Below are 20,872 nucleotides of genomic sequence, written 5' to 3' on the forward strand. Positions count from 1 at the left end.
AATCCACCCCTTGGAGTCAGTGGCGGATGGTGCCAACTGTAGGTGGAGCCAGAGACTGGTGCAGCCAACTAATTTCTCCCAGTTGAGTTCTACAAAGATAACACTGAGGTGGATCAGGAGGAGGAGGAGGAGGAGGCCGACAGCCAGTGCCACCCCTTCAACTGGCTGTAAGTAAGAAGTCAGGAAGATTGGGACTGGCTGATGGCAGGCTGAGGTTGGTGAGGCTGTGCCCCATTTGCCCTAACAGATCAGCTTCCACTGCCTGGAGGATCCACACGCCTACTTTAGCACAAGCTTCAAGAGAGCAAGTAGCAATGCACAGTGAAGACAGCTCCTCCATTTGCTGTGTTAGCCTGATATGATATCAAGACTTGGCTCAGCTTCCTGACCATGGATGAACCTCTTAATGTGCAAGCTTTTTAGATAGGTTGTACTGCCTGCAATGCTGGGGTTGCAATGTTTGCAACTCTGTCCATGTTGTGGAATTATCAGGGGATTATTTGCCCATAATACCAGGGATATTCTATGGTACAAAATCCAGTTATATCCTTAACCATATTGAGAAGGGACCCCTCAGGTATGTTGTCCCTTGGGCAACAAAAGGACATATTGTGATGTTGATTTGTGTGTGTGTGTGTGTGTGTGTGTTGACAATTGCTTGGTGTTTATTGGTGAAAAGCAATGAAAACAGAGCAACTACTATATTTGGAAGCTGGGGCCCAAAACTCTGGAGCACCATTTCATTGGATAAACTTATCTGCTATAAGCATTTTGGGAAGGGAAAGGCTTATTGGTTTTATACAATACTGGAATAGATCTACAGAACTTGTATTCCAAAATGTCTTAATTATTACTTGTAATTAATTGAAGATATTTTGGACCCCAAGTCCCATCAGCCAATGGTCAGAGATGATGGGAAATGTAACAGCTGGAGGACCAAAAATTGCCCAGCCCTAATGTAAAGACATGGAAGACTAGATAGGTGTGTTAGATTTTGTTTGCCTTTTTTTCCTATTTGTGCGTTGAATAAGAGGAGAAAATAAAAAGTAGTAGTCTCTTAGCCACATCGAGTAATTAGGGAGAGCTAATCTGGAGTAGTGGTTAGAGTGCCAGACTATGACTTGGGAGACCAGGGTTCAAATCTCTACGCAGCCGTGAAGCTCGCAGGTGACCTAACTTACTGTGTTGTTGTTAAGATAAAATTGGGAGGGGAGAACAATGTAAATCACCTTGACTTCCTTGGAGGAAAGGTAGAATATACATGTTGTAACAAATGAACAGCTAAAGAACTTGACTGGATGCTAGTGACCACTGCTTTGGGCAGAGTAAGTGTTCCAAGTTCCCCTCTAGCCTTTACTTTAATTATGGGCATTAGAAATTCAAAATCACTCCTAACACATCATGTGTGCCGAGGAAATGTTAATATTATTAACACTTACTACAAAACAGAAGATCGCAGTCTTATTAAAACTGATTCTAGAGAACGGCACACTGAGAACAAGCAATCATAGCTGGTTTGAGACATTTTTTACCAAAAAAATTGCCATCTGCTCGTTGACAAAAATGTTAGTCCCCTCAAAGACTAGCCTGGAAATAGTTTCAGGAGACGTTAGATTATATGTTCTCAAGCTCCCTGGTAATAAGAGAAAAAGAACAAATGGACTGTATCTTTTCCACCTTAGTGTGATTACAGGGAGGACAGCTTTCTTTCAAAAGAACTCCAGCAAATCTGTCTGCACACACCATTTATTTGCTGCAGCAGCAAAAGTTTAGTTTAGTTAAATGGAATCCTTGCATGGTACACACCTTTAGTTGAAACTGAACCTTGGTGTAAAATAAGCAAGCTTATGATCATTCGAGGAAGTTCATTCTTGAAAGGAAAGAGTTCTATACTCCTAACTAACTGGTTGGAGAAACAAAGAAGCCATGCTTGTCCCTTGTTCTCAAAAGATAGATTCAAGATGTGTGAGGAGCAGGAGGTTGTAAAACTGGATGCAACCTAAGATTTGTTGCTCTAAATCAGAGGGGTCTGCATCACCCCTAGTGGCACATTTCTTAGGAGCCAGCTTTTTTAAAAATGGCAATGAACATGACTTTTTTAAACCATAGATCCCTAGAGTAACAAGTCGCATCCTTCCACCCCTGAGATCACTAGATGAGCGGCAACCAACAGATAAAGAATTAATTGTTGCCTCTGCTTGGGGGCCGTTTGTGATTTATAGGACCAAACAATCTCAGGGGTGGCACATTCCCACTACATATGAGTTTATCTGGCAACATTCTTGAAATTTGGTATATTTAGTATTTCTGCCAGTCTTGTATTCTACTATGGAAATTATTTTATGCTTTTCAAGCTCTCTATGATTATTATGATTAGTACTATTTTATTGTCTTGTTATACATTCTACCCTCACAGCTACAGGATCGCAGGTTTGGAAGGAGACATTGGGTTTCATCCAGACTAAACCCCTAAACACATAACAATATTTCACGCATCCTGAATTTGTTGCCCTTGTCAATAAAATACTAACTTTACAGCCCTCGTTTCTTCTCTAAACCATTACAGAACATCTACACTTTCTACAAAGCAATGATTCAGAAACTCCTAAACTCTCTTCACTGGGTGAACAAGCAAAGTCCTGTTGTTGATTTAGAGGTCTCTTGATGTTTTTATTACAGCGCTGCCTGCTTTTAAGAGGCCTTCTGGTTGCCTTTTATTATGGTGCTGTCCACTAATGTGGATCATTGTCCGTGAGCATGGCAAATCAGGGGAAAGTGCAATAAATAAACGGCTAAAAACTGAAGGCCTCTACATCTGCGGAGGTACCGTTTGTGTTCTTAAGGGCAATTCTCTAAGAATAGAGGCACTGCTTTACTGCAGGGGTAGCCAATGTGTTGGCCTCCAGATTTTTCTGGACTTCCAACTCTCACCATCCTTGTCCACTGCCTGTTCTGGGTGGGGCTAATGGGAGCTGGAGTCCAACATCTGGAGGCACAACAAGCAGACCAAGATCAGTCTAATGTAGTACTCGAGAGTGACTAACAAGATTTTCCACCACCGCTAGCAGCTCACAAAACCCACCAAGTGGGTATGGTGGTTACACACTTACTGAGAATAAGTCCCATCAAACACAGATTTATTTATTTTTGGAGTACACATGTATAGGGTTGCACTGTTAGTACCCAATTTCTGGCGTCCATAAAATCTCCCAAATTAGTTTTGAGGTGCATTGATATAACTTCCATTGAATTCCTTCTTTCAGAAAATGACGTGACTATATCTAGGGAAGAGTCATAGCTCAGTGGTACAACATCTGCTTTCCGTGCATAAAATCCCAGGTCCAATGCCTGGCATCTCCAAGTAGGGCTGGGAATGTCTGAAACCCCAATGAGCTACAACCAGTCAGTGTTGACAACACTGAGCTAGATGGACCAATGGTTGGATTCCATATATGGCAGGTTTTTTTTTTAAAAAAAATCTATGATATAGATTGGTCTTAATTTAATCAAGACGGAACTGTCAGTGAGTGATTTCATTCACTACAATCTGGCAGATCACTTCCTGAAGTGACGTACCATGTAACATTTTGATGCCTTAAATGCAAACACAGGTTTCTGGTGTCACAGCTGTCATGTCTGTGAGCGTTATGGTGTGCCAGATCTTCGGCCTAGCGACAAAAGGGAAATTTAGTCTGCAAACTTAAAAACATTTATTTAATCATTATATGCTGCTCACTCTCCACCTTAGAACAAATCTACACCACCAGGTGCCATAGAAAAGCACTAGACATATCAAGAGATCCAATGCACCCTGGTCACCATTTCTTTCAGTTCCTGCCATTGGGACGGAGATATAGAACTATGCAGGCAAGAACGAGCCGTCTCAGGAACGGTTTCTTCTCTAGAGCGATTTTGGCCTTAAATGGAAAGCCTGGACTTTGAAGTCATCTTATTTTATTTGTTATTTGTATTATATTTACTGTTTTTAATTAGGTTTTGTAATTTTGGATTATGCGGAATGCTTTATCTGAGTGGATGTAGCAACCAAGTAATTTTGTTGTTCCCGCAAGGGGACAATGACAATAAAGATATCTTATATTATTTTATCTTTTATTACGTTTTTAGATATGCTGTAAGCCATCCAGAGTGGCTGGGGAAACCCAGGCAAATAGGTGGAGTATATATAATAAAAATAAAAATTGGTCACTTACTACATAAAATACCTTGGAGCAACTTAGTGGTATTTATTTATTGTACAGTATTGTACAGTATGTGTACACCACCCCATAACAGGGAGTTCTCTGGGAAGTTTATAAGTTAAAAACATACACAATTGATATGCACAGGTAAGACATAAAAGCATTTTCTTAAAAAAGGAAAATCTACATAAATACAACAAAACAGAATTCATGGCACCCTCTATGTGGGAGTTACTGCAGCATAAACTTCTGCTCTTTAATTAATTAGCATATGACACCCTATTGTGGTAGAAGAATAAATGCATATGATCACGCGGTGATATTGTAATCTTCAACCTGCTTATTAGGAAGCAAGTACTTTTGAACTCAGTGGGGCTTAGTGCTCAGCAATGCACTCCAGCGAAGGTGCATCCGTTAACTGCATTAACAATTAATAAAGCGAGCTGCGCCTGGTGGATTTATCCCTGCTGCCACGCATATAATGAAAGCACATGCGTTGCCTTCAGCTAAGTCCCGCTCCCCGAATAGACCCACTGAAATTAATGGACGTAAGTCAGCCATGTCCATTAATTTCAGTGGGTCAGCTCTAGCGTATTACTAACGCGGGATACAACCCCGGTTCATCAAGGCATTATACTGGTGAAACTCTGTCCCTAAGCGATCGGATGGAGGGAACCGCACCTGTCGAATGTCTGTCTGCCTGTTAAGACAAACACCTCACCCACCCCACCCCGCCTCATTTCCGAGCGTCCCCTTTAAGAGCCGCCGCCGCACATTCCGAGAGGCGAGCTAGCTTTGAAAAGCGCCGCAGCGAAGGCTTCTCGGGCCCGCCCGCCCCGCGGCGTCACCTGACGCGCCTACGTCAGCGCGCACGCCCTTGCGTTGCGTGTGTGCTTACGCCGGCGAGGGAGAGGAGGGAAAGAAAAAAAAGTCCGCTGCCGCCTGCCGCCCCTCCCCCTGCCTTCTCTCTCTCTCCTCTTCTCTCTCTCTCTCTCTCGCTGTCTCTCTCTCCCCCCCCCGCCCTTCCCGTCCAGCGCTGAGCCCCGCAGGTCGAAGCTGTCGCTAAGGTCGCGTCCGCCGTCGTGCGCGGCGCGAGGCCCTCGCCAAGCTGTCGGCCAGGGAGATGCCGCGGGTCTACATCGGGCGGCTCAGCTACCAGGCCCGGGAGCGGGATGTGGAGCGGTTCTTCAAGGGCTACGGGAAGATCCTCGAGGTGGATCTCAAGAACGGGTAAGGCGTCTCCGCCGCCGCCGGGCCTAGTCCCCGGAATCCCTCGTTTCTTCCTGTCAGCGCGGCCGGGGCCTCAGAGCGCATGCGCGCCCTTTCCCGTCCTTTCCCGCGCGCGTTTCTTGCCCGTCCGCCGCCTCTTACTCCCAGGAGGGCCTCGCCGTGGCTGCCTCTGGGACCCTTCAGAATTGGCTTAGGTGGGCAGCAGAGCAGAGGGACTTCGGTTCTTCCTCCGCTCCAGTTTTGAGGCCTTCCTTGTGGTGGGGGGAGCAGCTGCTTCTCCCTCCGTCTGGCGCCCCGCTGCCCCTTGTGCCCTACTTGCTCCCGGAGAGGTGAGAGGGCCGAAGGCCTTCCTATTAAAATGAAGTAAGTGTGCATGATGCACACGAAAGCTCATACCAATGACAAACTTAGTTGGTCTCTAAGGTGCTACTGGAAGGAATTTTTAATTAAAATGAAGTTCGCTGCAGGAGCGTAAGGAAGCCATCACCGACCCCGGCCTAGCTCAGATTCGTGACTGACAGCAGCTGTCCAGGGTTTCAGGTGGCAATTCTCCCACTTGAGCTCTTCTGACAGTTAAGAGCTGTTAGGCAGTGGGACGGACTTCCTCGAAGGTGGTGGTGGGCTTTCCTCCTTTGGAGGTTTTTAAGCAGAGGTTGGGTGGCCCTCTGTAATGGATGCTTTAGCTGGGATTTCTGCATTGCAGGGGGGTTGGACTTGATAACAGTAGGGAGTCCTTTCAGCTCTATGATTCTGTGAGGGCAGGGGTGTTTGAACCTAGGACCTTATCCATGCAAAGTGTGTGCTCTGAAACAGACCCTTCCCCAAATTTGGCAGCAGCTATAGGGAGTCCCCCATATAATGCGTCTCAGACCATTTTGCAAATTCCTTCACTGTGTGGTCTTGGGAAATACGTTGCTGGGCGTGAGGAATTCAAATCTGCTATCCTTTTTTGTGATTGGACAGCATTTAGCTTGGCAAGTCTACATGTGATGAAGCACATACAGTCTTACCTTGGATCTTGAATGCCTTGCGACTCGAACGTTTTGGCTCCCGAACGCCGCAAACCCAGAAGTGAGTGCTATGGTTTGCAAACGGTTTTTTGGAAGCCAAACGTCCGACGCGGCTTACGTGGCTTCTGATTGAGTGCCTTGGATGTCTAACATTTTCGGAAGTCAAATGGACTTCCGGAGCGGATTCCGTTTGACAATCAAGGATAGGACTGTAAAGTGCTTTTGGAAAACCAAAGAATTTATATTTTACCGTCTGAAAATTAGGTAGTTCTGAAGATTAATTAATAAATAAAAATGATAATAAAAATATAATGGCAAGTACTTTGCAATCATTTTTAATTATTTCTATGCAATTTAACACATTTTACTTACCAAGCAAAACTAAATTCTATTAATTTAACCAAAACATCTTTTGAATTTCCATGTTATGTTACAACTTTTTATCGCTCCCTTTTTTGGAAAATGTAAGTTGAAAAATTCAACACATCCTAGTAGCAGTGCAACCTCCACACTGGCTGTCAGCAGCTGTCCAGGATTTCCTATAGGGATCTTCCTGAGCCCTGTCTAAAGATGCTGGAGAATGAATCTGAGACATTATGCAATGGTCCCTCGACTTATGAAGTACTCGACTTATGAAATTTCGAGTTACAAATGAAAAAAAATATGGCCGCACGCTTATGGTTTTTTTGACATCCGAAAGGAAAACCGTTGTGGTTTTCTCGACTTACGAATTTTAGATGCGGTTTACTCGACTTACGAATTTTTTCGTTTCCAATGCATTCCTATGGGAAACCGCTTTTTTCGACTTGCAAACTTTTCGAACTACGAATGTGCATTCAGAACGGATTAAATTCGTAAGTCAAGGGACCACTGTACTTGCAAAATATTTTCTCTGCTCTGGTGCTCTGGTCCCGCCTTCCTTAAACACAAAAAGTTCAGTGCTAAGTTTGAATTTGAAATACTGTTTTTGCACCTGTAAGGCAGCTGAACTATTTAAAATTTTAAAAGATGATGCTGTTAAGGTGCTACACCCAATATGCCAGCAAGTTTGGAAAACTCAGCAATGGCCAGAGGATTGGAGAAGATCAGTCTACATCCCAATTCCAAAGAAGGGCAGTGCCAAAGAATGCTCCAACTACCGCACAATTGCGCTCATTTCACACGCTAGCAAGGTTATGCTTAAAATTCTACAAGGCAGGCTTAGGCAGTATGTGGACCGAGAACTCCCAGAAGTGCAAGCTGGATTTCGAAAGGGCAGAGGAACCAGAGACCAAATAGCAAACATGCGCTGGATTATGGAGAAAGCTAGAGAGTTCCAGAAAAACGTCTACTTCTGCTTCATTGACTATGCAAAAGCCTTTGACTGTGTCGACCACAGCAAACTATGGCAAGTTCTTAAAGAAATGGGAGTGCCTGATCACCTCATCTGTCTCCTGAGAAATCTCTATGTGGGACAAGAAGCTACAGTTAGAACTGGATATGGAACAACTGATTGGTTCAAAATTGGGAAAGGAGTACGACAAGGTTGTATATTGTCTCCCTGCTTATTTAACTTATATGCAGAATTCATCATGCGAAAGGCTGGACTAGATGAATCCCAAGCCGGAATTAAGATTGCCGGAAGAAATATCAACAACCTCAGATATGCAGTTGACACAACCTTGATGGCAGAAAGCGAGGAGGAATTAAAGAACCTTTTAATGAGGGTGAAAGAGGAGAGCGCAAAATATGGTCTGAAGCTCAACATCAAAAAAACCAAGATCATGGCCACTGGTCCCATCACCTCCTGGCAAATAGAAGAGGAAGAAATGGAATCAGTGAGAGATTTTACTTTCTTGGGCTCCTTGATCACTGCAGATGGTGACAGCAGTCACGAAATTAAAAGACGCCTGCTTCTTGGGAGAAAAGCAATGACAAACCTAGACAGCATCTTAAAAAGCAGAGACATCACCTTGCCGACAAAGGTCCATATAGTTAAAGCTATGGTTTTCCCAGTAGTGATGTATGGAAGTGAGAGCTGGACCATAAAGAAGGCTGATCGCCGAAGAATTGATGCTTTTGAATTATGGTGCTGGAGGAGACTCTTGAGAGTCCCATGGACTGCAAGAAGATCAAACCTATCCATTCTTAAGGAAATCAGCCCTGAGTGCTCCCTGGAAGGACAGATCGTGAAGCTGAGGCTGCAATACTTTGGCCACCTCATGAGAAGAGAAGAATCCTTGGAAAAGACCCTGATGTTGGGAAAGATTGAGGGCACTAGGAGGGGACGACAGAGGGGACGTCAGAGGACAAGATGGTTGGACAGTGTTCTCGAGGCTACGAACATGAGTTTGACCAAACTGCGGGAGGCAGTGCAAGACAGGAGTGCCTGGCGTGCTATGGTCCATGGGGTCACGAAGAGTCGGACACGACTAAACGACTAAACAACAACAACAAGGCAGCATAGTCCTATACATGTTTTCTTAGAAGTCCCACTATTAGTAAGTGTGTTTAGGATTGCAGCCTGCATCTTGAGATTGACACTTGAATGTGCTTACCTGGGAATAAGCTCCATTAAATTCAGGGGACTCACTTTTTGTGTGTGTGTGTGTGTGTGTGTGTGGCAGAGAGAGTCTGCTGTGCTTTACAACACAGTTCTAGGTCTATTTACTTAGGTAGAGAAGTAATAGCTGTACCACTGTGCTAATTGGGGTCTATTACCATGTAAGTGTGCAGGAGGGCACAGCCTCAGAACACTTTTTAAATGCTGCATTGTGGAAAGAATGATGCAACTGAAATATTTCTGCTGTAAAATTAACATGCTGAAACTCTTGCACAGTGTTGCGGAGAGTACAGGTTTCCTTGCTTGAAATGGGCAAAGGAAGAGATTGGCCCTCATAGCTTACTGATTTAGAGATTGTTTCCCAAGCCATAATGGGTATCCTGGATGTGTGCATCCCAGGTTTTCTGATTAGTCTCCGTGTGCTACATATGCAAGAGATGCAGTTTCTACAGGCCTTGTGAATATGGCATCATATGAGCATTCAGTATATTCCATGTATGCACATTTCATCTGAAAACATTAAAGTACTTTCATGAACATCAGCTTTGTAGTATGGCATAGATATTACCTGGGTTGGGGAGGGAGAGTTCTTCTTTAATTAAGTTCATTGTTACTCATACATGTGACTGACAACTAACAGAAAATGGAAATTACTCCTGCCCTGACACAGAATTAAAAAAAGGCTTCTGCCCTGATAATCCGTCATAAATTTTCTGTGAGGTAAACTGAGGTAGCCAGTCATGGGAAACTTAATGACTTGCTTGCTCACTGTCATGAAGGAGGTTTGTGTATGGCCATAAGGCTCCTTCAGATCTCAGCTTATTAAGCCAGTGGGTTGTGGATCCTGTGGTCAGCATGGCCAGTGGTCAGGGATGGTGGGAATTGTAATCTAGCAGCATCTGGGAAGGCCACAGGTTCCCCATCCTTGCAATATCCAAATGTGGTCATTGATGAGCTCCAAAATGACCCTTCCAAACTAATAAAATTAGTTTCAAAAAGCAAAAGGTGCATTGATGGATCTAAATTGGCTGAAACATAGAACTTCATACTTTGGAACTGTACTGTGGAATATCTGAGAGTCATGATGGAAAACTTGCTCAAAAACTACAGTGCAGAAAGACTTGTATGGTGCACAGTGCCATTAGGGATCACGCAAATTCAGGGATCGCCAGTATTAATAGCCATGATAGCTAAATGGACCTTCTGTGTTAAAAACATGCACATAATATTTGAATGCCACATTGTCTGGCTTTGACTGGCAGCCGTTGAAAGCAGAATGCTAGATTGACAGGTGTTGATCTGATCCAGGAAGGCAATTCTTCTGTTCCTAATCATTTGTTGAACAGTGCAGGTTTCTCAGCAAAGAATATACGGAGAGTTTAGACACTGAAAAACTAGTTATGTGACTCACTGCCAGGGAAAGTAATGTGTACTTTGAGCTGTAAGAATGATGAGTGTAATTCATTCTGTAGCATTTCATTATATATGGGCAGACAGCAAATTGACATTCTAGAAAGAGTTTATGGATTGATTCTCCTCTGGAACAAAAAGTATGTAACATGTAAGTTACACTTGTAAATGGCATCCCAGTGTTGATTATTGGCATGCTTGGGGATAGAATGTGGATGGTTGACATCTGTAGATGTGCTGCTAACCCGTACAATTCATGCCCTTCACAAAACTTTTTCCCATTTTCAGAGATTGATGGGCAGTGCATCTGTAAACAAGTGGCTTAGCTGCCAGAGCCTTTGTACCACACTTAAAGGTGTTTTCATAGGCAGGCTTTTGGCAGAAGATCTGGGCTGCAGAAGCCTTCTGCCTTACCCTCATGCCCTCTTCCTCCCCCCAAAAACCCTCCTACCACATGGCGGGCTGATTGGTGTCTTAAGGATAATTTTGTTGACCTGGTAACATGTAAACTTCCTAAGCTCCCTATATTGCTGTAATACTGTATAGCTATCTATTTCACAAGCTCACATTCTCTTTCTTCTGTTCTCTGTCTTTGGCATTCTGCTGGGCTAAACTCATTCATATATTGGCGCAAAGAATCCTGCCTCAGTGCTGGAAGTAAAAGATGAGCTCTAGGTTTTGAGCACCATGTTATCAGTACTAAATGCAGTAATTTTAAACTGATCCCACCTTTAATTTAGAATTCTGGAGTTATCTGCTTTTCTCTCTTTATATATGCTATTTCATATAGCTATCTAAAAATCTTTCAACAGACCACAGTTAATTTGGCCTGGATCTAAAATCACAGTTCTATACATTTAATTAATTTATGTAGCAGATATGTTGTTGGAATAACTAGAACAATTTTCAGGTCTAGAACAATATTGTGCTTTTCCTCAGAATAACTGCATTAGTTTTATTTGTTGGGGCTGTCATCTTTTTCATTGTTTGCTTAGCAAACAATTACAAATTAACTGCAAGTGGTATGTTGTAAGATATCTTGTTTTTCAGTTCTTCATTTTTCAGTTTATGCTCAGAATTGATGCTGATCATAGGTGCTTAGTTTGCAGGAGATTTTAAGTTTTGTTTTAAGTTTGGGGTAAATTTAGCTGTAATGTGAAGCTGAAATACTATATTACAGAGGCTGTAATCTGATGTCACACTAAGTGAGACAAGTACAAGCTGCAGTGAGGCTTAGGCTTGCACAGTGTTAGAAAATGAGATATGCATACCCACCATCCCTCTTCCCTGACAAAGCTTGGAACAGAGCACAAGTTTTCACTTCTGATTTCAGTTAGCCACAGTTCAGCATATCATCTGAATACTGTACTAAGCTCTGGTTAATTTTAATTCAGGTTTGTGTAAACAAGCCAGCTTCAAAACCCATGGTTTGAAGTTCGTCTGTTTCAAACAAACCATAGATAAACCAAACTATGCTTAATCTTGTTGGTTCGGAAAAGCTGACAACTTGCTGTTAATCTATGGTGGAAGTGAAAGCTTCATAACTTATCACAGTCATACCAGAAGAGGAACAAAGGGCACATGAGTCTGAGGATCATTGTAGCTTGTTCTTGTTATGCTAGCCTATGGTTTAATATGATGTTCAAAGTGGGCCAGTCTAAAATACTGTACCTATCTAGTCCAGAAGTCTACAGATTCACCAAGCAAAATTTTAGTCAACAGGACCATTCTCTGTCAATGAATAGGGTCTAGTTCCTGATCTCACCCATACCTTTGAAAGTCAATCCAAGGTCAAGGACAATCACATGTTCTTGTTTTGTCTTTGCACCTGCCCTGTAATCCATTCCTGAAAAGCACAGAGCAAAAACAAATCCTAGGTTTCCTCCAAACACTGGAGCTGCAGAGTGAGTGGGGACCACCACCACATTTCTACAACTACAGGACTTGTTCACCAGAGGTTTTCCAAGCACTTACCATGACAAGTGTGGTGAGTGATATTGTGAATCCCTGATCCTAGTACCATTTATTTTGATTAGTACTACAGTCTTTACATTTGTGTGAACGTAGGCTCCTCTGAGAACAGTGAGACTGGCCTAGATCACACAATGGGAAGATAATGGCAAGTAAGAGAACAGAAATTAGAGGAAGAGGAAATACGGGTCATACAACTAACAGACTGAGACTTTTTTTGACAAGGACTTAATTCTGTCCAATTAGTGACAGACACCTGACATTATCCTCCCCAATCAGGGGCTTGGGTAACTTGTGGTTTTTTTGTTCATGTTGTAATTGGTTGTCAGTTGAGTATGCTAAGTATTTTTAATTGTTAAAATAGTGAAAGGTTGCCCATATCTATTAGAATTCAGAGTGTAAACCCTTCTGTCTCTTTTATTCCATAACAGAGAACTGTGAGCATTACAGTTGGGCACTCTTCTCTGCCTCACTAACCTCACAAGGTTGTTTTGAGGATAAACTGAGCGAAGGCACTTTGAGCTCTTCAGCAGAAGAGCAATATACAGATGTGACATGCAGGTCACTAAATGATAAAAACCAACCGTCATTTGGCTCCTCCCTAGTTAGAACTGCCTCTTGCCATGGTAATTCCATCTGATCATTATAGCCCTTAACTATGTTTATGAAAATTGCCTCCTGGGTTTGTGTTTTTTTCTCTTCCCTCCCTTTCCCCTTTGTTATTATCTCTATAGATTGCAAGCCTGCAGGCAGGGTTTGTGTTTTTAAATAATTTATGTGCAGCACAAAGCATTGGGTGGTTTATAGATAAGAATAAAGTTCCTGGACTTCACCACTTCTAAAGCTTCCACGAGAGGCCACTGGTGTTCACACTTGGAATGGGGATGCAACTCTTTTTGCACTTGACCCAACAGGCTTCTTCAGAGATCTACAGGAGGAACTGTGATATCATCCTGGAAAATGTAGTGCATTCGGTCTGTGCAAAGGCCTAGAAGGCTCATTGCAGGAACTGAAAATCATTTTCTTGTATAACAAGATAGTGTGCACATTGTGGAAAGAGTTTGCACTATATTTTCTTAGCATTGACAATGAGCTGAACTATCGTGCAAAACCAAAGCATGTGTTCATCTTCTGTATCCACACACACACACTAGAGATGAATGCTAAACCCGGTGTTGTTTACACATTTGATCAATAACTTGTAAACTTGCTGCTTCTGTTTTTTTCCTTGTTCATCTGTGGAGGCCGTTGAGCATTTCATTTCTGTCCTCTTAATTATGTCTAGCAAGCATTACTAGAAGTTGCTTGTTCACTGAAATTGTTGATGCTTAGACTTTGAGGGGAAATATTACAATTTTCACTTCCTAAAAATCTTGCTGAATGAGGTTATTGTAGTAGTAAGTGTTTTGTTTTCATTGGCATGGAAGAATTTAAAACCTCACTATATGCAAGCAACAATCTGGATAGAAACACTTCTGCATCTGAATAATTCAGTATCAATATCCCTCCTGATTTGCAAGAGGAATATGTGAAATTCAGAGGTCCACAATGAAATGTTACTTGAATAAAACACTTAGGAATATGGTTTCTTCCAGATTTTCAACAATAAGAGATTACAATAGCAAAAAGATTACCAGCACAAAAATAAAAAATATCTGGAACAGTACAAACAATATCCTTTTTCCTGGTTAGAAAAGGTTACTACAGTTAATGTGGTTATTCTCCGGAAAATTCTATTCCTGTTGGGAATGCTGCCTTTGGAAATAAAATATTATACACTGACAAAAGAAAACCATGAAGTGTATGGTCAAGCAAACCACATAGAACTGCTAACAATAATCTTGGTTTTTTGATAGCCAGTAGAGGAGGTATTGAATTTTCCTGATGTTAAAAGGTATTGTCAAGTGGTAAAATTGGCAATGATCAATAGTAGCATTATCTGAAACTGATGCCTCCTCAAATTTGAAAACAGGGGAAGCACCCATATACATGTATGCCTATAAATGTTACGCATTATTTACAATATACTTCAAATAACTGGTGATGAACAATAAAGTCATAATAATAAATGGCAGGCAATCATCGTTTTCTACTATTTGGCACAAAGCTTTTATTGAGGTATATCGGCCTTTTTTGCCCTATGGACTTGGCAGCTATTCTTATGCCATACTTTTGTTGTCACCATTGAATTTCTAAGGCTACACTTGGAGAGAGATGCTTGTCAACAGCTCCCATACTGCATACTGTAGATCAGGGGTCAGCAACATTTTTCAGCTGTGGGCCGGTCCACCATCCCTCAGACCATGTGGTGGGCCGGACTATATTTTGAGGGGGGAAATGAATGAATTCCTATGCCCCACAAATAACCCAGAGATGCATTTTAAATAAAAGGACACATTCTACTCATGTAAAAACACACTGATGCCCAGACCATCCGCGGGCCGGATTGAGAAGGTGATTGGGCCGCATCGGGCCCACGGGACTTAGGTTGCCTACCCTTGCTGTAGATCTTCAAAGCCCGTGCCGCTGTTGGCCGCAATTGTGAAGGTAACTGTTGACGTGGTTGATGCTGGAGCTGTTTTTGTCTCCCCTTAGGTATGGCTTTGTTGAATTTGATGATGTGCGTGATGCTGATGATGCTGTTTATGAGCTAAATGGCAAAGATCTTTGTGGGGAACGTGTAATTGTTGAGCATGCCCGGGGCCCTCGCCGCGACAGCAGTTACGGTTCTGGACGCAGTAAGCACTAACATACCGTTGTATTGGTGCCTTTTTATTCTATTTAAAACACAGCATTTAAAAACAGTATTTTTTAAATTAAAAAAATGTAAAGTTTGATTACTGTAGATTTTATTAAAGTAATATTATTTAGATATTAATTTGTATTCAACTTTTTAAACTGTAATTAACTAAATGAACTTTAATTTTCATTATTTTATTTTGTAAATATATGAATGGTTTATTTGTAATGTGATTGTTTAACATAGACTTAACAAAGACCTCAATGTTTCAATTAAGAGTCCTTTGAGGCTAAGATGACTGCCTGTTCCATTTGCTGACCCTGGGTTGCCTTTCCATGAGTGGCTCTTTGACCTTTGTGGCCCTTGGCTGATCCAAAAAGGAAGCCATGTGACGACCGCAACCTTTTCCCATTAGACGTGGGTGGTGAGGACCCCAAGGGTTAGAGACAGATGTGATTAAACTGAAATAGGTGCCTGAAATCTTTATTCATGTTATATATTCAGAAAACTTTAAATCAATGTAAGTAACATTAGTAACTGACTATAGTGATTTGGTTTTTCTTGTTTTCAAAAACATTTTTTATTAACTTAAACTTAGTTGCATGTTTAATTTTAATAGTAAATATAAAATATACAGTCTTTTAATTATGTGCTAATGTTCTAAACATAATGTATTTAGACCTTTTTAAATGTCTGACTCTCATAACATAAAATTGTTAACACTGAGAATGTAGTTTAGGCTAATGGGAGGGGGGAACTTTATGTATTTACCGGCTGTTGGGTAGACTAGTTTTTATTTTCTTTGGGGGTATAGATTAACCACCTGGCTCCACTACCTTACCTGAAGTATTCCATCTGCTTATCACCTCTAAAGGTGGATATGGTTATAGAAGAAGTGGAAGAGATAAGTACGGTCCTCCGACCCGTACTGAATACAGATTGATCGTTGAAAATCTGTCAAGTCGTTGCAGTTGGCAGGATTTGAAGGTATGCCATCTCTGTGCTTCTGCTAGTGCTGATAAAGGTTTGAAAACATAAATTGTGCTTCTCTTTTTAAGCCTTGCTTTTGGCCTGTGGTCCACTCAAATATAGAGCCATTTTTAATGGAAACCCTGGGTGGTATTCAGTTATGCTTTACTCAGAGTAAACCCACTGAAATTTGTGAACATTACAAAGGTAATTAATTTCAATGGATCTACGCTTAGCTGAATACCACCACCTGTCCAGAATAACTGACATTGTGTTAACTCTTACTGCAGTGTACAAAGCACAACAGAGAACAGTACAAGTGATAAGCTCCTTGAGCATGAGGGTTTCAGCCTGTGCAGTTATTATGCACACTGAATATTTTACTATTTCAGATGTTTTATTACATTTAGTTGTTTCATGGAGTTATATAGACTGCTTGATTGTAAAAGAGAGAGAGAGAGAGACCCTCATGTGCATAAATGCAGATAAGATGCTTCTGAAGTAATACAAGGTTTTGTACCTGAACTCACATGTCACTATGCATTTTGAAAACCTTCCCAAACAGCCAGCTTGCAGGATATGGAGGTTCTTTCCTCTGGTTTCCTGGCTCGTGTGGTTTCACATTGGCCTGCTTCCCTTTGAAGGCAGTGGGCTAAAATAGCACAGCGGCCACTTTGAGGAGATTAAGGGTGATAGACCCCATAATGCAAACTGGGATGCAGAAGAATGTGCACAGAGAAAAGGAAGGCTGAAAAGTCTGCTATGTGTGCAGTCTATGAAGTCTTGTTGAATTGCTTGAGCTAAGCAAATGCGTAAGCAGATACAATAATATCCAAGCAAGATAGTCCCTGTTTACTTACACTATCTGCTTTATCCTTTCTGGCCATTTTCACCAGTAATTGGACAGTATTGTTCCTCCTTTGCCAGCCCAACAGTATCATCTTCAAACAGAATGTCTGAGGTTAGAATTGCCTCTGGTAATAGACCACTGTGCTCCTTGTATTTTAGACCATAGGTGAGGCTTGGTGTAGTGTGCAGCCGTTTTCTTGGCTTTTTCATCTGTCCATCTGAGAAGGAATCAAGAGGGCATCAGTAAGCTGAACATTCTCGCATGCACACTTTGAAAAAGAAATGCAGTCTACCGTGCTTTTCAGTTGCAGCATCTAGGGCAGAGCTTTCCAGACATTTCATGTTGGTGACACACTTTTCAGACATGCATCTTTTCACGACACAGCAATTCTGTTTTACTTGCAAACCGGAGGTTAAACTAATCCCTTTCCAGCCCTGGGAGGAGTGCAGGGAACATTTGCACGACACACCTACACACTGCAGCCGACACATTAACGTGTCACAACACACAGTTTGGAAAGCTCTGACCTAGCAGGGATGATAACAGACAGAATCAGCGTGAAAGCATAGGTGTATTGACAGGCAATGTTCTGTCTTCCAGGATTATATGCGTCAGGCAGGTGAAGTGACATATGCTGACGCGCACAAAGGTAGAAAAAATGAAGGTGTGATTGAGTTCAAATCCTATTCTGACATGAAAAGAGCCCTTGAAAAGCTGGATGGGACAGAAGTAAATGGTAGGAAGATAAGGCTAGTGGAAGACAGGCCTGGGTCCAGGCGCCGCCGCTCCTACTCCAGAAGTCGGACTCATTCGAGGTAAGTCTGTTCACAACTCTCCTTGGCAGGTCAAACGTTTGTTAGAGCTGCAGGAAAATAATGTATTGCACCCTTGCTTTGTTAACCTTGCAGGAACAGTGGTGAATTGCAGAACTGTGAAGTTCTCTTGTTGGGTAATGGAAATAGAGGAGTGCTTTAAACTTAATTCCAACCATGATCAAACAGATGAGAGTTTAGGTTTGCTCATTACTAATCTCCACCTCTGATCTTGGTTTGAGGCACAGCCAAAGCTAGCCATTTCATTCAAGCCAGCAAACTGTGTTTGTGCCTTACAAACCACAATTGGAAGCCAGAGTGAGACCTGGGTAGAGCCCATAGCTCAGTAGCAGAGTAGCAGAATCCTTGACATCTCTGGATAGGGTTTTCAGGGGCTTTTCCTACCCCTGTCTGAAGCTGGAGATCCACTGCATCTATTGATCTATATGGGCCCATGGTCTGCCCTGATATAAGTCAGCTTTCCATGGTCCTGTAGTTTGCCAGATTAGACAAAACAGCTACATATGCTTAGCCACAAGCCAGGATCAGATGCAAGGAATTATTGTGCATGAGTGAAGGGAATACAGACGTGAGGTATTTATACTTAATCAAAACAAAAACAAAATCCAATAACCCCCGCCGCCACCGCCCATTTGCTATGCCATGTTCCAGGAGTCTCCTAAAATATGTAGAGACTTAAAGCTACAACAATTATTTTTTCTTTCTTTCAGGTCCCGTTCTCGAAGCAGACACTCACGTAAAAGCAGGAGTCGTAGTGGCAGTAGTAAAAGCAGTCATTCAAAGAGCAGATCACGATCCAGGTAGAGCAAATTCACAGTTACTTAATTTTCAACGTACTTCAGAAGATAGCGATTGAGTGTTTTTAACCCATATCAACATGAACAAATCTTGCTTACATAGCTGTGAAATCTAATCATTATAGATCCCTAATTTGCAGTGATTTTTGCTTTGATTTTTTTTCTTGAATTCCAGATCCCATTATTATCCTCATTAGCTTTAAAATCTAGGTACTGATCTCTTACTGTTCTATTTTTCTCCCCTTCCTGTGGGTTTCATTTATTAACAGCTTGTGTGATTTGCTTCTGTAGCAATAATACACATTTGAGTGCTACAACACACAAGTCAGATTCTGGTTACAGTACAGTATAGGAAGTTCTTAAATGTGAACAAGCACTGGATGTCTCACAGGGAAATGTGCAAGGAGGGAACATAGTGAACATATAGGCGGAAACTGATACAAGTTCAATTATTTCAACAGGGTAAGATTTGCAAGCTTCTGTTTGAGTAGCACAAATCACAGAGGCTGAATTTCATTCCTGCCGATAATTGCATGAAGATTTATAATAAGAATTCCTTTGCCACTTTTGGTTTTGCTTCTTAGGTCAAGATCCCATTCCAGAAGCAAGAGTCGCAGCCGAAGCAAAAGTCGAAGCCAAAAAGCAAAAAGCAGGAGTCCGAGTAAAGATGATAAAAGCAGGAGCCGCAGCAGAAGTGCAGAGAAATCCCGAAGTAAAAGTAAAGACAAGCCAGAGGATGTGGTGCAGAATAATGATGATGTTGATGATGATGACCAAGCAAAAAGTAGAAGTCCCAGCAAGGAAAAGAGTAAGAGTAAAAGCAGGAGTAGGAGTGGCAGTAAAGAGAAAGCAGAAGAGGAAGAGAGGGGCAGTGTGAGGGGCAGTAGAAGTAAAGAGAGAGAGAAGAGTGTCAGCAAGGCTAGAAGTAGGAGCAAAGAGAGGAGTAGGAGCAGGAGCCGTAGCAAAAGTAAGGACAAGAGGAAAGGTAGGAAGAGGAGCAGAGAGGCCAGTAGGAGCAGGAGCAGGAGTCGCAGCAGAAGTGAGAAAAGCAAAAGGCGGAGTAAACATGACAGCAAGTCTAGCAGCAAGAAGAAAAAGAGAGAAGACCAAGAACGGTCTAGATCCATGTCTAGATCCAGGTCCAGATCTCAGTCCAAGGAAAAAGAGCCTATAAAAGCAGAACCAGACACAAAGGAAGCAAAAAGTGAGGGTGAGGAAATGGACACCCGCTGTAAATCCCGGTCCAGGTCCAATTCCATTTCTAAACAAAATGTCAGATCAAAATCTCGCTCCAGATCCAAATCTGTTTCAAAGCCAAGATCCCAATCCAAGTCTAGATCGCGGTCTGCCTCTAGATCGCATTCCCGATCTAGATCAAGGTCTCGGTCCAGATCCTAAACCTGCTGCAACCACACTTAGAGCTCTATGAGAAGTCTTTTGTACATGTTTGGTAGTTGTAGCACAAGTGATTGGAGTAGAACACATGTCACTGCTGTACATTTTTAAAAAACCCACCCCACAATGGTGTGTCTTAAGTGTTCAGTCCAGTGCTCCCTCTCTGTCGCACATTCTGGAAGATGATGCTGAGAGTCTCATCAGATCATTTCCCTGAATTTCCAGAATAGCCATAGAGAATGAGCACTGTGTTTCGATGGGCTTCTAAGATTGGAATGATGACTCCTAGGTAGGTATGGTAACTTCAACAATTTGCCCTTAAATTGATGCCCTTTGATGTACGCCATTTAGTGAAAAGTGCAGAGTCTTAAATTTCATATTACTTTTGTTTCATATTTTGGACTTGCAGAGTTTGTTAATAGCACAGTCAAGAAAAATAGATACCTACAGTAAACCATAGGAAGGGAGGGGGGAGTAGAGTTCCACATTCTGGTATTGTGACAATATCCTTGTTTTATATTTTTTTATTTTTCCCCATCTTGCAAAGTACAGTGGCCCCTGTTTCCATTAAATTTGAATAAAGACTATTTTTGCTTGACCACACGTTGTAATGGTTTTAAGTTATGCTGATTTGTCCCTTTGCAGAGATGTTCATAAGTTTTAGGCAAGATAATCAGAAAAGAATATTTTTCCAACATATAAAGCCTATTATCCAGACTCCATAGTACTATTATGTGGCTGTTGACAAGATCCTTACACAACTTGGCTTACGGTTGAAACAAAGCAAGTATCTCTGACCTACACTCTTAAGGGGATATATGACCAATTTATTATAGAATAATAGAATAATAGAATTGAAAGAGACCACAAGGGCCATCCGGTCCAACCCCCTGCCAAGCAGGAAACACCATCAAAGCATTCCTGAC

General features: G+C 42.0%; 1 protein-coding gene across 2 annotated transcripts; it reads left to right on the forward strand.

The window, feature by feature from the left end:
• Window positions 1-5,080: 5,080 nt before the first annotated feature.
• Window positions 5,081-20,544, forward strand: SRSF4 (serine and arginine rich splicing factor 4). 2 transcript variants are annotated; one of them, XM_035119584.2, is made up of 6 exons: window positions 5,081-5,429; window positions 14,958-15,100; window positions 15,977-16,089; window positions 17,522-17,736; window positions 18,465-18,554; window positions 19,136-20,544. In XM_035119584.2, the coding sequence occupies exons 1-6, from the start codon at window positions 5,323-5,325 to the stop codon at window positions 19,947-19,949; spliced, it is 1,482 nt and encodes a 493-aa protein (XP_034975475.1). In that variant the 5' UTR covers window positions 5,081-5,322; the 3' UTR covers window positions 19,950-20,544. The 2 variants fall into 2 exon arrangements, with proteins under 2 accessions (XP_034975475.1, XP_034975476.1); XM_035119585.2 differs by lacking the exon at window positions 14,958-15,100.
• Window positions 20,545-20,872: the final 328 nt, after the last annotated feature.

Source organism: Zootoca vivipara, chromosome 6 (genome assembly GCF_963506605.1).
Source record: "Zootoca vivipara chromosome 6, rZooViv1.1, whole genome shotgun sequence".
Lineage (NCBI taxonomy): Eukaryota > Metazoa > Chordata > Lepidosauria > Squamata > Lacertidae > Zootoca > Zootoca vivipara.